The sequence below is a fragment of the Mustela erminea genome, chromosome 7 (assembly GCF_009829155.1).
Source record: "Mustela erminea isolate mMusErm1 chromosome 7, mMusErm1.Pri, whole genome shotgun sequence".
Classification (NCBI taxonomy): domain Eukaryota; kingdom Metazoa; phylum Chordata; class Mammalia; order Carnivora; family Mustelidae; genus Mustela; species Mustela erminea.
The window spans coordinates 74949575-74975005 of record NC_045620.1 but is presented as its reverse complement, the minus strand read 5'-3'; the positions used below and the strand labels follow the sequence as shown (position 1 = coordinate 74975005).

The window sequence follows — 25431 nt, the reverse complement described above, 5'->3', positions numbered from 1 at the left end:
GGGAACTTCAGGGCGAAAAAGTGAATCACTGTGTAGGAAAAGGTACATCACATTTGTCCCTGAGATGTTCACATTTCCCTGTACTTATACTTCCCAGTACTAACTGGCACTGACAAACCCAGACCTATTCCAGAAAACAAGGCACAGTCTGACTCTCCAGACATGGTGGGTGCCACTATCTCTTCTTTAAAGCAGAAAGCACTGGAACAGTTGCATATTTACGTTTTGTCCAGTGTAAGATTACGTGTGCATGGTACCTAAGCTGATGGTAAGAATTCAAAATCCCAGTAATAGGTCTGGTTTATTAGTGAGAAGAATACGATGTCCTTGCATGTTTTGATATGCTTATTCACTCACCCTTATCATCAATATTATAATGCACACAGATTTACTTGGATTACCTATGGTGTATCATGTTGGGGTTTAATTCATGGTTGAATTCAGTGATAAAAACCCTCAAAATACTGAAAATGTTGTTCACCCAACCAAAGTAATTATTTTATTTCCTGTTTGGTGGTCCAACATAATTACAGCTTTCAGAACAGATGATTAAATATAAAAATAATTATTTTCACAGAACATTTCCCAAAGCTTTCTAGATATCGAGAAACATGCATGTATCATATGGAGTGTTCCGAGTTTTACAACTTGGACCTTAAGCAGCCCAAAGTGAAGATGGAAGAGAATGTCTTCTAGGCACATTTTAATTTCAAATTGCAGAGACTGGCTACATAACAGTGGAGGGCTTTTTTTCAGAGAGTTTTTTTTTTAAAGTTCTCAACCACATAAATGATAAACCCAAACAACTGTACCTGCTTGTTGCCAGAATTTGATGTGCTTCATCCCAACTGTAACCAGTTTGTCAACATGGTGTGGGTTACATTTAACCACAAATATCTTATCTTTATGCCCTCTGTAAGTGACAAATAGAAAAAAAATCTAGTTGTCATGAAGCTTTGATACTGAGTTTTATTAAAAGCATACATTTGGTCTAACTTTCATTAAATACTTCTAACAGGACAAATAAATCAGAAAGTAATTTAAAATATATATAAGGTCTATATTAAAATCATGACCTTTGGCTTTTCTTTGCATATTTGAGCCCTCTCTTCTAACTCTCAAACTGCTACCAAAGTCTATTCACTTATGCTTTTAAAAAGTAATGAAATATTTATAATGGATAAGACAGTCTCCATAAGATACAATTAATGCCACTATCATAAGACTTCATTTCTCAGGATAGAGAGGTCTTGTATAGGAAAAAGGGGAAGACACTGCCATCATATTAATGAGAACCTTCAAATGTTATATTCTTTGCTGTGGAAGGCATAACTTTAGGTTAAACAGAACTTCAGTTAAAAGTGTATTTACTAGAAATTGAAGTCTCTAGTTCACATCCATGGGGAGAGAAAGGATGTCATCTATTAATCCAAGGCACGTTAGGATCCTTTGCATTCAGAAATACAAGTTTATAACCCAAGATGCAGAAAGACACATATAAAAATTAAGAACGACTACAGACCTGATGCTTTCGACCTGGTGTTCCATAGTGCCAGGGAAGTTTTGCTGCAGAGTAGGTTCATATTAGAACTTAAGGATTTACTGGACTTAGTGGATTTTACTGGATTTAATGGACTATTTGATGGTCTTCTCTCGTATATTAGAACCTAACTTTTGTTATGTAAATAAAAGCAATTAACAAAAAGAACATAACTGACCAACATTTCCTATGAATACATATCCTACTATCTTAAATAAAATTCTAGCAAAGGAAATCCAGTAATACATTAAAAATACTTTGTGAGGGGCGCCTGGGTGGCTCAGTGGGTTAAACCTCTGCCTCTGGCTCAGGTCATGATATTAGGGTCCTGGAATCGAGCCCCGCATCAGGCTCTCTGCTCAGCAGGGAGCCTGCTTCCCCCTCTTTCTCTCTCTGCCTGCCTCTCTGCCTACTTGTGATCTCTCTCTGTCAAATAAATAAATGAAATCTTTAAAAAACATACTTTGTGAACGAATGCAAGGATGGTGTATGATTATGGACTTAAATGGTACAATTCATATTAATATGCATAAGAAAAATTGTATTATTTTCACAGATACTGCAAAGGTATTTGACAAAAATCTAACACTCACTTGTGATTAAAAATACTCAACTAGCACTCATTAAAGTAGGAATTAATGGAGACTTATCTCTTAGACACTTATATTTCCCTGCAGTCTTTGACTCTCATTGAAAAACTCAGATTCATTCAAGAACAACTATACACAGGCCAGCTTTCGAGATGTTGTGTGCCATTATCCTTTAGAAACAGAAAATGCTGAAACAGTGATGTGTTTTTGTGTGTGTCAACTCAAAAGTCAGATTCCTACTTAATAGCATTCCCGATGGAGTCAGGAACAAGATTATCACCACTGCCATTTAACTTTGTATTGAACATATTAACAAGTGCAATTAGTTAAGGTTTTGAAAGTTAAAAACCTAAGAGCTGGAATGTAACAGGTAAAACTATTTCTATTTGCCGATGATCTAACTATGTATCTAGAAAACTAAAAAAAAAAAAAAAATGTAAAAACAATTACTAACAAGATAATTTAGTCAATCTACAGCATACAAAATTAAAGGCAGAATCAACAACATATACAACAAACAACTGAAAAATACAATGGAATAAATTACTCTATAAACAACAACAAAAAAATCAAGGTACAAATTCAACACCAAAACCTACTCATAGATGTTTACAGCAGTTTTACTTCTAATTGACAAAACTTGGAAGCAATCAAGATGTCCTTCCGCAGGTAAGTAAGAAAAAAAAGTGGTACCTCCTGATAATGGAGTATCATTCAGTGATAAAGAGAAATGAGCTATCAAGCTATGAGAAGACATGCAGGAACCTTTGGTGGAGTCATTAGGGTTTTCTATATATAAGATCATGCCATATGCAAATAGTGACAGTTTTACCTTTTCCTCACCAATTTGGATGAATTTGTTTCTTTTTCTTGTCTGATTGCTGTAGCTATGACTTCCAGTACTATGTTGAATGAAAGTGGTGAGAATGTACATCCTTGTCTTTTTCCTGATCTTAGAGGAAAAGCTTTTAGTTTTTCACCATTCAGTATGATGTTAGCTGTGGGTTTTTCACATATGGCCTTACTCTTAGATCTAATAAATAAGTTCAGTAAAGTTGCAGGGTAAAAATTAGTACAAAGAAGTCTGCTGTATTTCTATATACTAATAAGTAGTAAAAAGAGAAATTAAGAAAAGCAACCCAATTTATAATTGTACCAAAAAGAATAAGTTACCTGCAATTAAACTTAATCAAGGACGTTAAAGTCAATACTCTAAAACCTATAAGACATTGATGAAAGAAACTAAAGATGACAAAAACAAATGGAAAGATATACCATGCTCATGGGTTAGAAGCATTAATATTGTTAAAATGTCCATAGTACCCAAAGCACTCTAAAAATTCAGAGCAATCCCTATCAAAATACCAATAGCATTTTTCACAGAACTAGAACAAATAATCCTAAAATCTACATGGAACCACAAAGACCTTGAATAGCCAGTCAAAGAAATCTTAAGAACAAAGCAGGAGGTTATCACAATCCCAGATTTCAAGGTACATTACCAAGTTATAGTAACCAAACAGTATGGTACTGGCACAAAAACAGACATATAAATGAATGGAACAGTATAGGGAGCCAAGAAATAAATCCATGCTTATATGGTCAATTAATTTACAACAAAAGAGGCAAGAATTTATAATTGGTCAAAGCCTTTCCAACAAACGGTGCTGAGGAAACTGGAGAGCTATATGCAAAAGAAGGACACAAGAGCACCTTCTTACACCACGCACACAAAAAATGCAAATAAAGACCAAATTGTGGACTTGAAACCATAAAAATCATACAAGAAAACATGGGCAGCAATCTCTTAGACATTGACCTCAACAACATATTTAAGGATACATCTCCTAAGGTAAGATAAACAAAAGCAAAAATAAATTATCAAGACACTAAAATAAGATTTTTCAGAGCAAAGGAAACCATCAACAAAACAAAAAAGTAACCTAGGGAATGGGAGAAGATATTGGCAAATGATATATATATATTTGTATATGATATATGCAAAATATAAAGAAATTATACAACTCAACACCATAAAAAAAATCCCATTAAAAAATGGGTGGCACACTTGAATAGACATTCTTCTAAAGAAGACATACAGGTGGCCAACAGACACATAAAAACATACTCAACATCACTCATCATCAGGGAAATACAAATCAAAAGTGCAATGAGATACCACTTCACACCTGTCAGAATGGCTACTATCAAAAATTTAAGAAATAACAGGTGTTGGCAGGGATGTGGAGAAAAAGAAACCCTCATGTACTGTTGGTGAGAATACAAATTGGTGCAGCCACTGTGGAAAACAGTATGGAAGTTCCTCAAAAAATTGAAAAAAAAAAAAACAGGATCCAATAATTCCATGACTGGGTATTTACCCAAAGGAAACAAAAACACTAATTCCAAAAGATCTATGCACCCCTATATTTATTTCAGCATTTCTTACAATAGCCAAGATATGGAAGCAACCCAAGTGTTCAACCATAGATGAGTGGACAAGGAAGATGTGGTGTGTGTATAGACACACACACACACACACACACGAATATCACTCAACCATTAAAAAGAATGAAATCATGCCTTTTGCAACAATATAGATAGACCTAGAGAGTATTATGCTAAGTGAAATAAGTTGGACAGAGAATGACAAATCCCATGAGATTTCACTGACATGTGGAATCTAAAAAACAAATGAGCAAATGAAAAAAAATCGAAACAGACTCATAAGTACAGAGAACAAATTCATGGTTGCACAGGGGATGGGGCTTGGAGAATGGCCAAAATAGCTGAAGGGGATTACAACCTGACAGTTATGAAATAAATCAGTTATGGATGAAAAGTATAGGAGGGAAGATAGTCAATATTTTAACAGCTTTGGATGGTGATAGATAACTACACCTATCATGTTAAGCATTTCAAAATGTATATAAATGTCAAATCACTACATTATACACCTGAAACTCAGATAACATTGTAGATCCACTACACTTCATTTAAATAATAAAATAAAAATGTTTAAGTTAGAAATGTTTAATGAAGCATATATAGGTCAAATGACACAATGTCTCAAATTTTCTTTAAAACATGCTAGCAAATATTGCTAGAATATTAAAGTATTCTAGCAAAAAATTGAGTAAAAGAAAACAATGAGGGGGGGAAAGATTTGTGCCATCTGTAGAATGAAGCAGCTGGGTGAAAGGGAGTCCACTAAGCTATTTCCTCCACTTCTGTGTAACTTTGAAATTTTCCATAATAAACTGAAAGAAAAGGACAGAGCATCTCCATGCCCATTACATGGGCCCTACAGTAATAGGCAGGGAAAGGAGAAGAACTGATGTTTGAAATTTCTTTCTTCATTTCTTTGAAAGTCCAAAGTGACACATGGACATTAGGGCCAAGATACATCACTGGAGGTTATCAGGAACAATAAGGACAGAGAGATTAAAAAGTATAAATATGAAAGGAGAGAAAATATGCTTAACACCAAGATGCGAAATAGACCAGAAAATCACAAAAGACATTAAGTGTCCAAAGATTTCTTGCTTTGGGGGAAAATCCCCATGGATCCTAAATCATTAATAAAAACTTTAGAGAGAAGACGCTAGAGAAAACCGACATGAAAATTGAGAGCATGTATAACAAATTACATTTCCTACACAGAAAAGAGGACTGTTTTGTGTTTATTCGATGCCAAATATTTAGATAGTTGGAAAAAAAAATTTTTGAGAGCACTTTTTAGTTTTCATCCAATTTTTTGATGAATGATGGCAGGTTAATGTTTAATTAATGTCAACACCTACATAAAGGACATTTGTGGATACTTCTGCAATCTTTCCCTTAAACCCTTGTTAAATCTGTAAGGTAGCTGCCTACAACTATGTCAGTAAGAAAAATAAAATGGAAAGAGTTACAGGTCCTAACCAGAAAGTTAGAATGTGGAAGACTGTCCTTCTGCCCTAATAAAGGATGATTCCTCATGCCAGAGTCGTAAGTAATTCACCCCATAGGGCAAGTGCAGTAAAAGAGGGAAGTGCAGTGGAAGTGCAGTGGAAGAGGGAAGGAATGTCCCTCTTTCAGAAGTCCAGGGCAGCTGCACAAAGGTAAGTTGGTTCCCAAATGTTCTATTCGGAACCCTTCATTTGCTTAGAGGCCCAGGCCTGTCTGTGATTTGCACTCTCTTTCTTGGAAGAGTGAACGAATGACTGAACTATACCCCATCTTCAAAAAAGATTTGAAATCGCTTATAATACACCAAAAACCATAAGATACCTATGAATAAACCTAAGAAGTAAATGATCTGTACTCTGGAAACGAATACTGATGAAAAAAATCGAGGAAGACACACAAAAAATGAGAAAACATTCCATGCTAATGGATTGGAAGAACAAATATTATTAAAATATGGCTATAGTACCCAAAACAACTACACATTTAATGCTGTATACCACTGGCATTTTTTTTTTTTTTTTTGCAGAGCTAGAATAAACAATCCTAAAATTTGAACGGAACCACAAAAGACCCCAAGTAGCCAAAGCAACCCTGATAAAGAAAAGGAAAGCTGGAGGCATCACAATTCAGACCTCAAGCTATATTACAAAACTGTAGTGATCATGACAATATGCTACTGGCACAAAAACAACCACAAATTAATAGGACAGAATAAAGAACCCAGAAATGGACCCACAACTGTATGGTCATTTTTTTTTTTTTTAAGAGAGAGAGTACGTGCGAACATGGGGGAGGGACAGAGGGGTTGGGAGAGAGAATCCCAAGCAGACTTTACGCTTGGTGTGGAGTCTGTCATGGCATTTGAACTCATGACCCTGAGATCACGACCTGAGCCAAAATCAAGAGTCAGATGCATAACTGACTGAGCCACCCAGGCACCCCATGTTCAACTAATCTTCAGCAGAGCAGCAAATAATATCAAATGGAAAAAAACAGTCTCTCCAACATTACATATTGGGGAAACTGGACAGCAACATGCAGAACAATGAAACTGGACCACTTTCTTACACCATACACAAAAATAAATTCAAAATGGATGAAAGACCTAAATGTGAAACAGGAAACGATCAAGATCCTAGAGGAAAACACAGGCAGCAACCCCTGGAACCTCGGCTATAGCAGCTTCCTACTAGGTATGATCTCCTGAGGCAAGGGAAACAAAAGCAAAAATGAACTATAGGGACTTTGTCAAGATAAAAAGCTTCTGCATAGTGAAGGAAACAATCAACAAAACTAAAAGGCAACCTACAGAATGGGAGAAGATGTTTGCAAATGACATATGTGATAAAAGTTTAGTATACAAAATCTATGAAGAACTTCTCAAACTCAACATCCAAAAACCAAATAATCCAGTTAGGAAATAGATAGAAAATATGAATAGTTATTTTTTGAAAGACATCTACATGGCTAACAGACATATGGAAAGACACTCAACACCACTCAACATCAGGGAAATACAAATCAAAACCATGAAGAGATACCACTCACATCTGTCATGATACCTAAAATTAACATCACAGGGAACAACAGGTATTCATGAGGATGTGGAGAAAGGGGAACCCTCTTACACTGTTGGTGGGAATGCAAACTAGTGTGGCCACTCAGGGAAACAGTATGGAGAATCCTTGAAAAGCTAAAAATAGAACTACCTTACAATCCAGCGACTGTACTACTAGGTATTTACCCCAAGGCTACAAAAATACAGATACAAAGGGACATGTGCACCCCAATGTTTATAGCAGCATTACCAACAATAGCCAAACTACAGAAAGAGCTCAAATGTCCACTGACTCCTGACTGAATAGTGGTGTGTGTGTGTGTGTGTATACATACATACATACATACATGGTGGAATATTACTCAGCCATTAAAAAGAATGAACTTTGCCACTTGCAGCAATGTGGATGGAACTAGAGTATATTATGCTAAATGAAATAAGCCAGAGAAAGACAAATACCATATGACTTCACTCATATGTAGAATTCAGATGAACACATGGAAGGGGGTTAGGAGATAGAGAGAGAGAGAGAGAGAGAGAGAGAGAGAGGAAAACACACCGTAAGAGACTCAACTATAGGGAACAAAGTGCAGGTTGACAGAGGGAAAAGAGTGAGGGGATGGAATAAATGAGTGATAGGTATTAAGTAGGGCACTTGAGATGAGCTCTGGGTGTTGTACATAAGTGGTTAACCACTGAATTCTACTCCTGAAACCAATACTACACTATATAGTAACTAACTAGAAACCAAATAAATATTTGAAAAAAAATTAAAAAAGGACAACATATGCTTATACAAAAATAAATAAAAGAGCCTACAATACAGAATAATAAAAAAAGAACAAGTTAGGTAATAGTAAGAGTAAAGTGAGAGGGCATACTGGCGAATGACAAAAAGAAGCCAGTTGCAGAGCCCTATGTGAAATATCTCACATATGAATAAAAATGGATAAGCATACTAGAACAATATACACTAAAGAACATACGCTAAAATGTTGGCTCTGTCGTGGGTTGTAGAATAATGGATTATTTTCATTTTCCTGTTGGCGCTTTTTTATAACTTTTCTATATTGATCATGCATTATTTTGAAAACAGAAAAGAGTAATGCATGTGATTCTAAAAAAGAGATACTCATTTTTAAAAAGGAAAGTGAGAAAAGAAAGGTGCCAATTTGGTCTGCAGGAGACTTTATCCCATTCCCTAAATGCATGTCCAGGTGGGGACCTATAAAAAACCGAACAACAGGGCTCACATAGAAACACACACTCTGCAAGTCTGTGTACCTGCTCTTCCCGGGCCCATGTTTTGTCCCTGAGCTTTCCAGGAGCGCAATTATGTCACACGGACAGTGTAAGTATTCTTGTTAGGCACCTTGACTACTGTACCTTTTGCCTCCTATTCGTGCTTCTGAGATGAAGCCTGTCAAGAATAATTAGTCACTGTCCCCCACAGTCCTGCTACTGGTGTATTTGATTTGAAATGCAAATAAAGGGACATAGAGGCACCTGATTATCTCCTTATTTTTCTCTGACTGACACTGATATTAGGCGATTTAACTCCTGTCCATAAGAGATTGACTTTGGTTAGTAAATGGGTTACTCAACTATAACACTAAAATCTGAACAACCTTCAAAAGGAAAAAAAAAAAAACTGAAAAAATTCATTTGTAACAGAGGTGATTGAAATCTTTCATGAAAATTAACAAAGAGATGAAAGAACCGTTCAGAGATAGGGATTAAGTCTCAGAGCAATCTTGCAGTAAGAGCTCCACGTGCCAATCCCGGATTTCTCTAGTTTCTCTGAGTTGAGAACAAAGGAGCTTCTGTGCAGCATTTTCACAAGTGCAGGCGGCGCCCCTTAGACCTGGTGTCAGCTGGTGACCCCCCATGGCTCCTGCCTTGCCCGTCCCTCCAGGGGCAGCTCTCACACCCCGGGGTTGGGGGTTGAGGGAGGCTGCCAGAAGCAGATTTGTGGCTAAGCTGGGCTCGTGCCCACCACTGGCATGACTGAGACACACAAGTATGAAGTGAGGGGCGTCACTGAGTGAATCAAGCCCTCTCAGGAGCTATGAAGACTCCTTGAAGCCTTACTGGCTTCAAGTAAAGTGTCTTCAGTAAAGTAAAAGTGACTTCAGTAAAGTGTCACCTGTTTTTCTTTGTCACTTCTTTCATGGCCCAGTTTTGGTCTGAGTGTGTGTGTGTGTGTGTGTGTGCGCGCGCGCGCGCATGTGCACGCATGCCTGTGTTGTTGTTGTTGTTGTTGTTGTTTTTTAAAGTAATCTCCACACCCAGCGTGGGGCTCAAATTCACAACCCTGAGATCCAGAGTCGCACGGTCTCTTGACTGAGCCAGCCAGGCACCCCTAATGCCCCAGTTTTTAAGGTTTCTATCTGCCTAAGCATGTGACTGAAGGCAACAGAGTTTTTATTTGTATATTTGTATTTATTTATATTATTATATAAATTTATATAAATATTATGTAAAGAGGTACTTTAGTATTTACCTATTTATTATTTTAAAACCTAGTTGTCTTCAAAGAACTTTAGCAATCCATGACATTCCTACTTGGAAAGAGCACTGGTTAATGTTACAATTGCAAAAATATTCTTGGAGGGCAATTTTGCAGGTGTTCTGTTTGGGGAATGTGACATAAGGCTTGGGAGCAATTCCAAAAATAAAGTGTGTTACTAATATAATGGTGTTAAGTCACTTTGTGTTAATTAAATAGAAGTAATCCTACCCAGTATATAAAATATATACCCTTAAAATTTGAATATTTATTTCTTCCATTTCTATGAATGTTCCTGGCATACAACAGCTGTGCCACAGAAGGTTGCAGAGGGTTTTCTAGCAGGATAATTGCTTTTCTATTGCTTTAAAAATGCACACATGTGCTTTGCCTAAACTAATCTGCGTTTCAATTGGTATGTTATCAGAAATATTAAACTAAAATTCAGTGTATTAGTCTAAAGGAAAAGCAGAGTTCTAATGAGGAGCTGAATCTGAGTACTAGTAGGGAATGAAAAAACAGAGTGGTATTCTAGAAAGAGAGACCAAGAAAGCCCACTTGGGCAGGCAGATTTATGAGTTGTTATTTGCTGCCAAGAATTCCAACTCAATAGCACTTATTAGAAAATCTTCTGTCTTTCTCCTAAGATGGTCAGCTGGAGTCCTCAGGGCTCCATCTGTTCCTGCTCTGAGTCTCCAACAACTCACAGATCTTCATTCACTTAATCAAATTGCAAAAAAACAAAACAAACAAACAAACAAAAAACACCCAAACCCTATCTTCTTATGTAATACTGTGAAGGGAAATATTAATATACAAAGTGAATAGTGAGGTTCAAAGCCATTAACTTAAAAATGACTTTATACTGAGAGACAGAAACGATGTTGGTTCATGTGGAGAAGAGCTAGTGGAGAGGTAAGCTGATAACCCGTCTTGAGCAGCAAATTGTATCACTGGGCCTGGACTGCCAACTATGTTGACCTCTGACCACGGCTGGGCAAACAGCTAAGTCCAGCGTAAGTAGGAGTAGAAAGCAGTGTTCAGACCTCAGGCTGATTCAGCAAGGAGGGAGGGTGGGGTCAAGGAGGACAGGTGGCCTATAAACAGCAGTCGGTGTTGGAAAGTCTATTTATAAGATGGGGAGATTAGGGAAACAATTTGCCTGCTTTGAAAGCGAGAGGCAGAAGCACACGACGGGGCCTCCTTCCCAGTATAACACAGCCTCATGACAAATGGGACTTCTGACTCGAGTGACATTGACACTCCACTACCAGAGGCAAGATGGTTGAAAAACAAGGGGCGAGCCCCAAGTCTGAGAATAGCTGCTTTTCTACTGCTGGAGAAAGCTTTGATAAAGGCAATGAGTATATTACTAAAAGCAAAGTGATGAGTAATTTCCAGAAAATGGAAACTATTGACCTTTACTGAAACCAGTGAATCAGCAGGATGCCGCATGACCTCGGCACCGCCTTACCTTGTGGTGGCTATCTTTTCTCCCTTTTTCCAGTCCCAAAACACAATACTGTGAAAATCGTCTAAACCAACCGACACCAGACATTTTCCATCAGCTGTATGAAAACAACACAAATGGCAAATGACTCATTTCTTCAATGAAAAACCAAAACATTTTATATACTGTAAAGACAAATATGAAATGGGTCTTAAGAGTATTATTTAGGCTACAATATGTTAGAAGTATGATATACTAGCTGGACCTCGTGGAATAACTAGTAACAGTTGAGCTTCCTAACCCATCATAACTGGTTGATGAATTAAATCACTGATCTAACACTCCAGTCTGAGACACAGAGCTGGGGGAGGCCTCCCAGGTACATCACAAAAGCCTTGTCTATTTTATGGCAAACAAAGCTCATGACATTTTCTCAAAGAGCCATTTGGCTTTATGACTCAGTCTATTTTCAGCTTTAAAAAATCAGATTCTATTTAAATCTCCAAGATAAGATCATTATAGAAACTAAGTTTTATTTCAAAAATTCTTTCAAAAGATATTATAATTAAAAAATCTTAATCTCTTGGATTCCCTGTTTCAAATGTACAATGCTTATTATAGGACATTTAGAAAATATAGATAGAGGAAATTTAAAACTCATCCCAATTTTTAGGCCTACCTTTTGGTATATATCCTGTCAGTTTCTCCACATGCTTTTAAAAAACAAAACCAGGATGATAATGAATATAGTATTATCTAATCTTTTTTCATTTGTTGTATGATGAACATTTGCCTCTAGTATTAAATATTATTTATAGTATCATCAATGATGACTATAACAGACACTTGGGTTGTTTTAAAAAAAAAAAACTTAAAATATATTGTCTATGTAATTAAATTGAAAATCAAAAATAGTTTATATGCTTTTTCCCTTCAAGACCAAAGAGGCCATAGAGTTAGCAAGTCCTCCCCTTGCTTCCTCCTCACAAGCCAGACTCACAGGAGGAGTGTCTGGGCTCAGCGACACCACCTTAGCTCCGTGCTGACTGGGAGACGGGAGATGGGTGACTAGATTCACTATCAGTTTAGCAGGTGTCTTCTGGGATGACAGAGGACCCACAATATGGAGGCAAAGAAACAAAAGTATCTAATATGCTATTTTTCCCCAGTCTACCCAGGGTCTTAACTGGTATTTTCAAAGGCAGGTCTGGGGTAGATGTCCCATTAGAGTGGCCAGGTAAAATAAAGGAAGCCTAGTTAAACTGGAATTTCAGATAAGTCATGAATAATTTCTTAGTATATGTAGGTCCCATGCATTATTTAAATTATGTATTTATAGGTGCATTGCATGGAACATACTTGTACTAAAAAATTATTTGGCCTTCTGTATTTCCATTGGCTAAATCTGGCAACCCTCCCCATCTGCTAACTAGGGCCCCACCCGTGAGAGCCCTTCCTTGTGCCAGACGGTCCCCCAAGCCACCAAGCTTCCGTCTCCAGAGGCAGCAGCAGAGTCAGAGAAAGGAAGAACCTGGCTTAACAAACAAATCCTCCTCAATCCTGGACTAAGTATGAGGCAAGAGTTTGAAAGTTACATGAACCCTTTTAAGCTGTTGGGTTCAGTACCAGATGAGACATTCATGCTTTCCAAAAGTGCTAAATTATCAAGGGATTACGTTACACAAATGTGTCTTCTGAATCAAGATGAAGGACAGTCCTTATACTTAACCATTACCAGGCTTTACATTGTGTGAGGTCTCTTTCTAAACGATTGGGAGAGGGAACTGATCATGGCTTCCTATTCATTACCAACATTACTCTTTCTGTACCTCTTGGGATGCCTGGTTCTGCTTCTGTAGTGCTATGTCTCTGTATTTTGGTGATTTTATTTTTCTGAGATTCCGCTCTCTTTTTTTAGCTTATAAGCTCTGCTAGGGCTTAGAATAATCATATCCCATTTCCTTTGTGATCCTCCCACTAAGCTAGTTTCCAGTGAACGCTGAGGAATATTGGTGACACTGAGGAGGAAGAGGGAGACAAAGATAGGGTGTGCAGATGGGGGCGCCTGGGTGGCTTAGCCGGTGAAGTCTCCAATCTTAGTGTAGGCTCAGGTTGTGATCTTGGGTTTCTAGGATCAAGCCCAGCAGTGGGCTCCCCACTCAGCAGGGAGTCTGCTTCTCTCCTCTCCGTCTGCCCTCCCCCACTCGCACACTCTCCCTCTAAAATAAATAAATCTTCAAAAAAAAAAAAAAAGAATGTGTTTACAGGTAGTATGAAGGGAAAGACAATATTCTATGTTATCTAGCTATACAAATTTTATTTGTTTTAATTATCATTTCTTTCAAAAACTTGGCACTAATATTCAGTGCCTCTTTTTTCCCCATTTATTAAGTTTACATTTTGTGTTTCCTTTCATAACCTGTGTATCTATATTAATATATCCTTAGAAGGCAAGCATCCACACATTAAAAATGACGGTTCAAGTTTTGTGCCTTTGGAAGAAGATCTTGGGGTAAATTAATTTGGGGAGGCTTTTATTAGCATTTCTGCAACGCCCTATCAGCTTTTCATGGTTATATTCCTTTCTACCTCAATTCATGACTATGAGGAGAAATGAAGAACAGTCAAATCCAGAGGTGCCTCAACAACCTCCAGACGTGCCTCTTCTTTAGGATAGTGACCTTTTCTTACATTCTGCAGGTGTAAGCGATTTCTGCATACCACATGGTTTGGAAATATAATTGGCCACCTTTTTATCTTTTCCTAGTTTTTGCCCTCTTCCACCGTCCCCCAAGGAGACTTGGCTTTTGCTTTGAAAATCCATTGTTCCTTGACCAGTTGGAGTTTTTGGTTTTTTTTTCCAGCCATATTTTTAGAGTTAAGGTAATGTCCTTTTTAAATCTTTCCAGTCACAGTATGTATTAATTATGGATATTTGGTGACATGGTCCAGAAATAATTCTAAGGCACTTAATGTCAACAACAGTAAAGGGCATAGTGGAAAGAGAAAATCTCTCCTTCAACAATTACAAGTTGGTCCCTGCATTCAGGGCTCATAAAAAATGTATAGATTTTTAGGATTGAACATAGTGAAATCCAGTTGGTCTTGGAAGTGCCCTTGTGGAAATCAGTATTATTCTGTGAAGATTTTTAAAAATATGAGTAGGATATTAAACTAAAAAAAATTATGTGGCTGAAACTTTGCTTCTAATCTGGTTTCCTATTCACATGGAGGCACTTTCTGTCCTGTAAGCACAAAATCAAAGATGGCTCCGTTTTTCCCTAGTCAGTGGTAATACACTCACAGAGCAAAGAGTCTCTGAATTAAGTGAGATCATATAAATTCATTCCTTCTTGTTTACAGAGTTATGTGTTATGTTTTTCCATTAAAAATGTCTTTTTGTTTGCTTAACAACAGTGGCAAAAACAGATTAATCTAAACCCCCACGTATGACTGCTTGTCTCATTTTCACATCTATTTGTCGCCTGCTCTGTATTTCCATGACAATTTTTTCTTCTAATAAGAGACAAATGTCCTATCATGTCTCTACAATACCTCCCCAAGTGAGCTGGCTTATAAGAAATGGATGGATATGGGGTCCTGAGGTACACAGATGGTGCCACCAGCTAGGTAATGGCCAGTGTTGGTGCCCTGCTCATGTGGATCAATAGGGAAATCTAAGTAATCTCTCTTGGCATGTTGACTTAGGCTACTTCCCAAAAGAAAGGTATAGTTGCTCCTGTTCCTATTCACATCAATGTGTGATTCAAGGCTGTTCTAGGACAAGGTTCTCTTTTCACTGGGGGTTGTTTGTATGGCACCCCTGAGCACCATCATGCCCATTCCACCTTTACACTGGCAAGGCGAGGTGGGGCAGCTGGAGACACTTGCCTTTGGGTAAACAAGGGACACTGAGGGCTCCAGGGATGATTCTCACACTCAGAGTTTGCACTGGCTCTGATGGAGGGCAGAGGCAGGAGTGGGCAAGAGGGCTCAGTGGAGAGTTCCTGGCATAGCTCTTGTCAGCTCGAAACCCCAGGCCTAGTGGCCTTCTTACTGCACTGAGGCCAGGAGACCTGGGTTCTAGCTCAGGATCTGCCATGGTCTGACTTTTACCCCAGTCATACCAACAAACTCTCTGGATCTCCATTCTTGGTTTAGAACATGATACAGGGCTTTTTGTTTTATCATTATCACACAAAGTACTATCAATATAACTTAAATCAAAGAGACCTCTGCTCACACTTCAGGAGGTGCCAGGGAGACCACAAAGATCAACCACCCATCATAATTTGTCTCAGGTAAGTGTTACACATTCAAAGAAGGATCAAACACAAGTTACTGGGGACCAGCTTACTGCTACTAACTCATCTCTATTCAATGTCTTTGATCAACATTCCTCTAATCCCTTCCCTAAAGGTATGCAAGTAACAGGCATTAGTTCTTTTGATGTATCTTAATTTAAAAACAAAGAAATTAATTCTACAGAAAAAATATTCTAATGATTATTAAATTCAATTTACATTATTCTAAATTTCCTGCCACTCTGCTTATACGTTAATACACATACACACATTTCCAGTGGAAATCAGTGAATAGATGCTATTTTGAATTCTATTTTTCTCTTTCACTTAATACATAGAAATATGTATGAAATACACATAGTCTGCAGACTTGTCATTTTGAGTTATAGCTTTTATTACATGGTGCCAAATTATCTGCTGGAGCTAGAGAGTCAATTTTTAATGTTGCCAAAAATATGAATATATTAGATTCTCTATAATTTAATGCACATTTATGTTTTATTTATTTTTGCTAATGGGTCTCTTACTACCTCTCTAAAGCATATTTAGTAATATAATTTTTATATTTTATATTAAGTACATACATATGTATTGGTTCACAGAGTTAATTTTAGGAAAAGGGCAGCTGAGCTACTGAGGAGTAGAGCCATGGAAAAAAAGCAGAGGAAATTCATTCACATCCTTGGAAGAGAACCATGTTTGCACGCAAATTGTGATTTCCTTTCAGATTTTACTGCTTTATCAAGGACATACGACACTCCTATTTTAAAGCTGTAGGCCCATCTAACTTCAGGAAGTTTGGGACTTTGTATTCACTGTCACTGGGTGTGTCATCCAGGCTTCCCGCAGGCAGGCGGCATGCCGGAACTGTTCTCTCTCCCTTGGTACTCATGCATTCCTGACCTCATATGCCTGCCAGTGTGGAGTAGGGACTCTAGCCTGGAGTTTTATTAGTTCAAAAACCACAGAAAGTATCAAATAGCCTCTAATAATGATACAACAATTCAGATTTGTACAGTAGTTTACAGTATGTGAGAGTATGGAGTCACAAACAATCCCCCCAACACTGCCCCATGTTACTGGAGGTTAAAACATAAAAGAGATCATTTTCACCCAAACATGGTTTACAGTGTGAGGTTCTACTAGTAGCAGTGACAGGTGAGACAAGTGTATGAGGCAAAGCCTCATTCATTCCTTCACAGTTTTGGAGTCACTTCTGTGTCCGCAGCACAACAATGTGCACGGTGGGGAGGAGAGGGACGGGCTCTGCTGGCCCAGCAGGTTACTGTGTGAGAAGGGCACTAGCGCTAACAGCTACTGCACCACATGGACCCCAAGAGGCAGCATGAGGACGATGACAGCCACAGGCCAGGGATGCAGAACAAGGGGAAGGTTATTTCTCCCTGGAAGGTTGTATGAGAAACTCGCAGCATGATCTTAAAAGATGGGAGAACGTAAATGGGCATGTGGCAGCAGCATGAGCAAAGGGACACAGGCAAAAAGAAGGAGAAACGTGCACTTCGGTTCTATGGCTAGGGAGACCTAACAGAACATGAGTGAGTGGGTGGGTGGAAACACCACAAAGAAAAGTTGAGGCCACATCATAGAAGGTCGTGAATGACCAACCAAAGGCTTAGCCCTGAGTCAGCCAACCAAGAGGAGCCAACCAACCATGGCAGCAATGTAGCAATGTAACTGTGTTTCCAGAAGACTCCAGAACTGCATGGGAAGGACTGAGAAAGTGGAGATGGAATGGAATCAGAGTCCAGCACGACTATCATGGCAGAGATGAGAAGGAGTTCAGGCCTGAGCGAGGGAAGTAGAGAGGGGGACAGAGGAAAGAGAATGCAGTTGTGGGGTCATTGAACTTAATGATTAACATTACACACACTGCACATATTAAACATCTGAATGGAGTTTAGAAAAAAAAAGAAATTAAAGAATCAATTTATGGTAGAAAGTTTATAATTTTTCTACTTATCTAGCTTCTACAATTGGAATTTAAAATTCCAGATAAAAACACCTCTGGTGATAGGACCTCATTCTCCATTCTAGCTTAAAGAAACGGCCTCACCGTAAAGGAAATGACATTCATCAGCTAGTATTCTAATAGTACTGTGTTCAAATCTTAAATTAAGGAGATGGAAAACCCAGCTCTGTTGTTTTCAATCTGAAATTTATTTCCAAAACACAAGGTTGTAAAGTGGCCCTTTGCAGAGAATTTGCAGCCCTCCCTCTAGTTTTGTATATTTTAAATTGCAAGTGCCACACTCCCACTTATTTGGAGAAATGAAATTGATGTTCTGAGTCACTGCCAGACATTCGCAGCTAGGACTCTCTACAGCAACAGCTGCTCTGGATTTCAAACAGCTCAAACAAATGCAGAGCACAGTGTGAGCTCTGGGTAATGACTTAGGAGAGAGGAAACTGGGAGAGGACGTGTAATCTAAATAGCACATTTTTTGTGTGAGGTATTCACATATCTGATTTCCGGTCTGAGTCTGGATAGCTGACGTACCAAGGGCTTAGCTTATTACAAACAGAACTCGACTAATTAGGAGCCTGTAAAAACAAAAACAAAACCCCCCAAACCCGGGCCTAAGTAAATACAAAACCATCAGTGACTTCTGTGGAAAACAGGTGCTTACCTGAAAAATCGAGCGCACACACTCCTCTCTGGTGTTGTCCTTTCAGTAGCGACAGACATTTTAGAGTTTGTGTGTCCCACACGTGAATAGCAGCATCTCTTCCAACCTTAAATAACAGGATGAGTGTTATTAACTACTCAGAAATTTTAACGAGAATGATTCCTAAGGGTCATTCTTAGAGAGCCTTCGAGTCAGGTGCTTCTCAGAAATCCAAAACCACACATCTGGAGAGTAGGCAGCCTCTCCCAGAAATCATCTGGCCTGACACCGTTATTTTCCAGATGAGAAAACAGAGGCACAAAGAGTCAAACAGGCTCGTTCTGGGCATCAAATTGGGTGCCAGGCCGGCCTAACCTGGCTCATAGCTGCCAGGGAAGGTACAATCAAATGTCCACTGCGCTTTTTGGGTTAGTTTGACATTTCTCTCTCCTGCCTTCTCAACTCCACATACAATTCCACTTCTTGGTCAAGGAAGTCACCTGCACATTGTTACGGTCCTGACCTCAGAGTTCTGTTACCCATCTCAATTATTTCACTCACCCGAGAAAGCCTGGCTCTGCTTCTCCCCTGGGAAATGACAGTTTCGTGGCTTACCTGTTCTTAAGGTGGATTCTCCTTGAGGGGATACAAACTTCTCTCCCACCAATTCCCAACAATGGAAAAAAGTTTTACTAGTAAAGTCATTTTCCTCACTTAATTGTAAGGGAAAAAAGAACCCTGTTGGGTGAAATGAATATAAGAGGGAAAATGGGACATAAAGGCATGCACATAACTAAGCAGAATCCAGCCAACTCCTACACTGTTGTATGGAGGCCCAGTTACCCCTGGAGTGGTTACTGGTGTACTGATTAGTCACTGGTTTGTCTCTCAGCAATTACAGTATAGAATGTGGTTATCTCCTCAGGGGTTTACACAAAGAACCAATCTCTGCTCTTCTTTCAAAGCAAAGTGATTAAATGCACATGAACCAAGGTCATCTGTTTATAAGAACAATAAAAGGGGGAGGGAGGAGAGTGAAAAGTACAAAGTACAAAGTAGTCATCAATTACTTGTAAGAAACTTAATCATGTCAGCTAATTCAAAAGAGGTGGCCTAATATACAGCTGCTAGCAAACCAGTATGTCAGTTAATGGCACTTCGCTTTTGAAGGACTATAATCCTTTTATGAATTATATGAGAGCTATGGACTTTCTTCTCCTCCAATGCACATTTCTGGGGAATGACTCCCTTTATGCCCTCACTTTCACCACTCATCTCATGAACATGAGGCTATGAACTCTGTGCAAAGACTTCTCTACCACCTTTATGTCAGGTCTCAGAAACACTCATTTCTTGTTAATTTCTGACCCTCATACCACATGTTTTTCCTTGAATTTGCCACTTACATGTTGCAGATCAGTTTAAGTCTTAAAAGCTGTTAAAAGCCCATGATAAAACTGAACCAAAATGTACTCTTTCCATTGGAAGAAAAGAATACAAAACTGAAAATACTATTAACATTAATGCTTTACCACAAAATAATAAATCTGAGTTTAATGGATTTTTGGGTTAATAAAGTTGACTTTATCTCTCCCCTTTCCAAGCACAAAATGTCTGAATGCAGGCCTCTGTTTTGAGTGGCTTTTCAATGATAGTTTCAATCCAAAGTTTAGGCATCCCAAAATGATTCTGAAGGTATTTTGGTTTTTTTGAAAGGTTAAAATATAAAATGATGAATTAGTCAAAACTCATGACTTTAAGTTTTGCAAAAATAACTAGATGTTATGTTAGTATTAAAATACGGTTCATTCAATAAACATTGATTACCGAGGATACAATAGGTACTGGGTATACAGTAAGGAGGAAAATATCTTAAGACTGCATTCATGGAACTTGGTTTAGTTTTAGCTAATCCTGTTCGTACATATCATGTCAAGATGAAATCCCTCAGAGGCTTGACATTCCCACCATCACAACATGACCCAGCTTTCATTGAATCTTCAGCTTCATGCCTCATGTTTCTATCAAGTATTTCTTAAACCAGTATGTAAACTAGGTTCAAAACTAAATCCTGTCTCTCTTTGGCTAGGCCCCCATCTCAGAGGAGAGATCTCTACCTGCCCGGTGGCCACGTAGTCCTTCACTGGATGGATGGTCAGGCTGAGAATGTCATCATCATGCCCCAGGTACAGCCTCTGGGAGTGTTGCTGTCTGTTGTACACGACAGCAACTGCAGCAATGTGATAGACCACTTCCCCAGTCTGCGTGTAGAACAGATTGTTTCTACAGTCGTAGCCTCTGTAACTGAAGCAAAGGTCCAAGAAATGCACAGTAGCTGAATGGACAGTGAGTCAACAGAGCAGGAGAGATTAGAAGACAAAGCTATCACATTGATAGGCACATGCACAAGCAGAACCTCAGGTATCTCCAGAGTCGCTTGGGACAGTAATCTTCAACAGGGCTACAAGGAGCTCTGAGGACATGTGAGGACTCTCTAAAGGGCAAATGTGCCCTGGTAATTTTAACAGAATTTGTTCCTAGAGCCTTAGCTACTGTGTATGTGTTCTTTCCTAAAAGTGGCCATTCTGAGAACACACCTGTGAGGAGGTGCAGCTTTTCCCTTCCCACCTCCCCTTTCTCTATCACCTTCCCCTCACATTCCTCTGTCCACCTAGAATCTTACTGTGGTGTGTAACCATAGTAACATTGAACTATGGTTGCAGCATCGAACCTCCCAAGAATACCAAAATGAACTGAAGTGCGGATGTTGAAAATGAACAATTTCAATAACTAGATATGAAGTTCTTTTCCAAGTCAAAGGCTGTACAATTTTTTGCTTTTAACAAAATTGAAGAGTGATTTAACTGAATTGTCAGGTGATAGATCATTATATTTTCATGTGATGTACCAAAATTACAAAATATACCTGTTTTGCAAGAGTACTGAATAAGATTGGTATGATAAAATTGCTTCCTTTCTCATCTACTTATTTATATAAGCTTTCTCAGTTCTCATAACTATTAAAAAAAGAAAAATGGGACTAGAATCAATACTAAACTCTATCACATTCTAGCAATAATATGTGTGTATATATATCTGAACTCACTGAAAAAAAATCTTATTAAAATTGCTTGCCAATAAAATTGTTTATATTTGTTAAGTACTTATTAGAATTTGTGCTATGTTTATGTTGGTCTGACAAGCTTTCAACTACTAAGAGTTGTAACAAAAATTCAATCCAAAAAAGAATGAACACTAAGAGCAGCAATGTCCTGTAGGAACATGATGCAAGCCATGTAGGTAAGTAAAAATTTTCTACATTAAAAAAAAGAAACAGATGAAAATTATTTTAAGAACATTTAACCCATTATGTCTAAAATATTATTATGTAATCAATATAAAACATTTAAGTAGGCTCTATGTTCAGTATGGGGCTTGAACTCATGACCTCAGCTGAGATCAAGACTGGAGCTGAGATCAAGAGTCTGACACTTAATTGGTTCAGCCACCCAGGCATCCCTTAATATAAAGCATTTTAATGAGATATATTACATTTTTTATCTCATACTAAGTCTTCAAAATCCAGGGTGCATTTATGCCTACAACACATCTGAATTCAGATGAGCCACATTTCATGTGGCCAGTGGCTTTAAGTGGATACCATACCAGATAACACAAGTTAGAGACTTAGGATCACAAGGAATTAAATTTAAATTGCACTTATATACATTTCTTTCCTTGCAAAAAGTATGATAGGGTGATTGATAAAAGCCTTTCAAGCATAAAAATACTACATTAGAATAAAATTCTATGGGAGAAGTAGCATAGAAATATGAGCTCAGGTACTTTTTAAATTGGGGGTGGTAGGAATCAAATATCTATGACTGATCCCCTTCAATGAATGATGAACTTATAAAGCACTAGACATTATATTCTTCACAATCATTTAATCTTACACTGAAAAATTTTAGATGTCAACTTAAAGTGTGGAAGGTTGAGCATTATTTTTAAATTCTAAATTATTGTGGGCATATGTAAGCAAAATTGTTTGAAGAAAATATTCTCCTAAGTGGAGCCAGCTAAATAGAGCAGGAGATATGGGGGTAACAGGAACAGGGACTGGGGAGAGAACAGAGTGGGGAACAATGAGCCACAGAAACATATGCGTACAGAAGTCAATGAAGCATGGAAAATCTAGATACACACATTGTTATGGCCACAGAACATCAACTGAGACAACCGGACAGAGAATCATGGTTCCAATATTAACTTCAGGTAAGTAAACACCAGAGAGAAGAACCAGCCTGAAGTGGGACAGCACCAAGAAGAGGGGACCCAATGGTCTGACAAGGCTGGTGACAGGCACCCACCCGTGTATGAACTGGAGTTTCAAGCTGTCCTCAGGAGCCTTTTCTCTTTTGAGGAAGGGCACTGCATGGTTTTTCTCTTTACTTTGTTGCTTTAGCTGAGGTAGATCTTCTTTGTAAACCTTAAAGCATAGCAGAAACATTTAGTCGAGACTCTCCAGGTTTCAAAAATATTAATATCTTGGCATTGTCAGGAGGTCTTTAACTGCAGAAAATTAAGTTTTTGAGAACATAAGAAGCAAAAAATGGTCATCCAGAGACAAAGGTTGGTCATTATATATAATGATCAAGGGGTCAATTCATCAAGAAGATATAACCATTTTAAATACATACCCAACATCAGAGCACCAAATATATAAATCACATACAAACAGAACTAAAAGGAGAAATAAACATCAGTGGTGTAATAGTTGGGGAAGATGTCACTCTGAACAATGGATAGATGATAATCCAGACCAGGAATCAATAGGGAACTAGCAACTGAAGAACACTGCAGACCAAACAACCTAGCAGACATATCCAGAACATCCCAGCCATCAGCAGCAGTACATGCATTCTTCTCAGGACACATCAGATGTTAGGCCACAAAACAAGTCTCAATAAATTCAAGAAGATAGAAATCACATCAAGTATGTTTTCTGGCCACTGTGGTATGGAAGTAGAAATCAGTCATCACAGGAAGAAAGCTGGAAAGTTCATAAGCTTGTGGAAATTAAACCACACAGTTCTGAACAACCAACCGATGAAAGAAGAAATCAAACAGGAAAAAAAATGTCTTGAGATAAAAGACAATGGAAACACAACATAACAAAACTTATGGGATACAGCAAAAGCAGTTCTAAGAGGAAAGACTGAAGCTATCAACATATACTTAAGAAAAAAGAAAACTCTCAGATCAACAACCCAACAATATACTCTCAAGGAATGAGAAAAAGAACACACTAAGGCCAAAGTTAGCAAAAGGAAGGAAATAATAAAGATTAGAGCAGAAATATATGAAATAGAGAATAAGACAATAGAAAAGACGAACAAACTCAGAGTTGGTTGGTTTTTTGAAAAGATAAACCCAATAGAGTACATAAAGCATGAGAATGAAGTTTAATTCCTAATGAACAAAACTATCCTGAAATAACTTTTGAATCATTGGGATTTAAGATCATCTTGAGTTTAAATAATTTATATTCAGAAAATATCATAATTTTCTGGTAAATAAGAAAGGAAATTATTCAATAAATTATCAATAAAAATCAATAAAATTATTTTCTATAATTTATTCTAAAGCAAGAAATCTCTTGATGATTCTGACATTTGCAAAATGCAGACCTCATGAATCTTGGTGATCACTCTTTGGAATTATCTTCTTTCATGATCTCATGCATCTTGACAGATCAGACTCTAAGATTTAGAGCAAAGCTCCTGGCCTAACCTAGGACCTAAATTGTGCTGCTGACTCAGAGAACATTTCCTACAATCTAATCTAAATTAGATAAAATGCAGATAAAAAGTAATATATCTCTATCATGTATTCATGCCCTACTATTGAGAGATATCAATTTAACACAGTCAAGACAAAGTAAATCTATTAATAATTGCTCAACTTCATAAAGGAAAAATTTCATTTGATAAAGCTATGTAACTAAAAGAATATTATCATAATAAAGTCTGTCTAGGATTTAACCAAAAATCTTTAAAATTAAAAACAAAAGGAAGTCAGAAGATACTTCATTACTGCTTTGTCTATTGCAGCTGCAATGAATTAAGCTTGTAAAAGCTGAAGATAATTATCCATCTGAGCCCATGGTGCTTTATTCAGCTCATCAACTACTCAAGAGAACTGAATTCTGGTCTTGGCATTTCTACCGCTTATTTGAATATGCCTCATGACCTCTGTGGACCTAAAATTCCCATCTGTAGAACAGAAAAAAAACATCCTGCTCAGGAGTAACTCAGCAACAAAAAAATAATGTAAATCAAATAATATAGATAAAAGCTTTAGATAATCAGATGCAAGGCAGAATATATAAATCCTAGGCATGGATTTCAGTATAGTCAAGCCTTTTCATTCTTTTACTAGCACCTTTTTACTAAATACAAAACTCCCAACCAAAGAAAATAGTTTTTCTTTTTTTCATAAATTTTATGCTCATTTTGCTTAAATTCCATTTCCTCTTGATATTAGGGTATAATATTGTGTGTGTGTGCGTATTTCCACATTAATAATTTCCTTTCAATCCTCACCTTTAGTTTTACTGCATTATACATTGCACAGTCAAGTTGATTTCATCAAGAAGTTGACCCAAACCATCAGTTGGACTGCCTTTGTACTATTCTTTCAAACATGGAATCAGTGAGTGATGATTACAGGGTGGAAAAAAAAAGTCATCATCTGGAAAGGTTCAGTGCTTATGCAGAGGCAAAGCCAAGCAATACATAGAATGTGCACTTTGGAGAGAAGCCCAGATCTGCATTCTAATCTTAATACTATGGGTGATGTGGCTGTGGACGAAGTACTTAACCTCTCGGGGTTATTGTGGG

The 25431-nt window shown here is 37.8% G+C and overlaps 1 protein-coding gene across 5 annotated transcripts in view; it reads right to left on the bottom strand.

Moving 5' to 3' along the window:
* The window catches only part of EML6 (EMAP like 6), a 277855-nt gene that overhangs the window by 74134 nt on the left and 178290 nt on the right, over positions 1–25431 (bottom strand). For all 5 annotated transcript variants that reach the window (XM_032352130.1, XM_032352133.1, XM_032352134.1 and 2 more), the window contains exons 14-18: positions 22900–23018; positions 20647–20833; positions 18551–18656; positions 11623–11716; positions 813–913 (exon numbers count right to left, since the gene is read on the bottom strand). In XM_032352130.1, coding sequence (XP_032208021.1) covers positions 813–913; positions 11623–11716; positions 18551–18656; positions 20647–20833; positions 22900–23018 — 607 coding nt within the window. The remainder of the gene's footprint in view (positions 1–812; positions 914–11622; positions 11717–18550; positions 18657–20646; positions 20834–22899; positions 23019–25431) is intronic.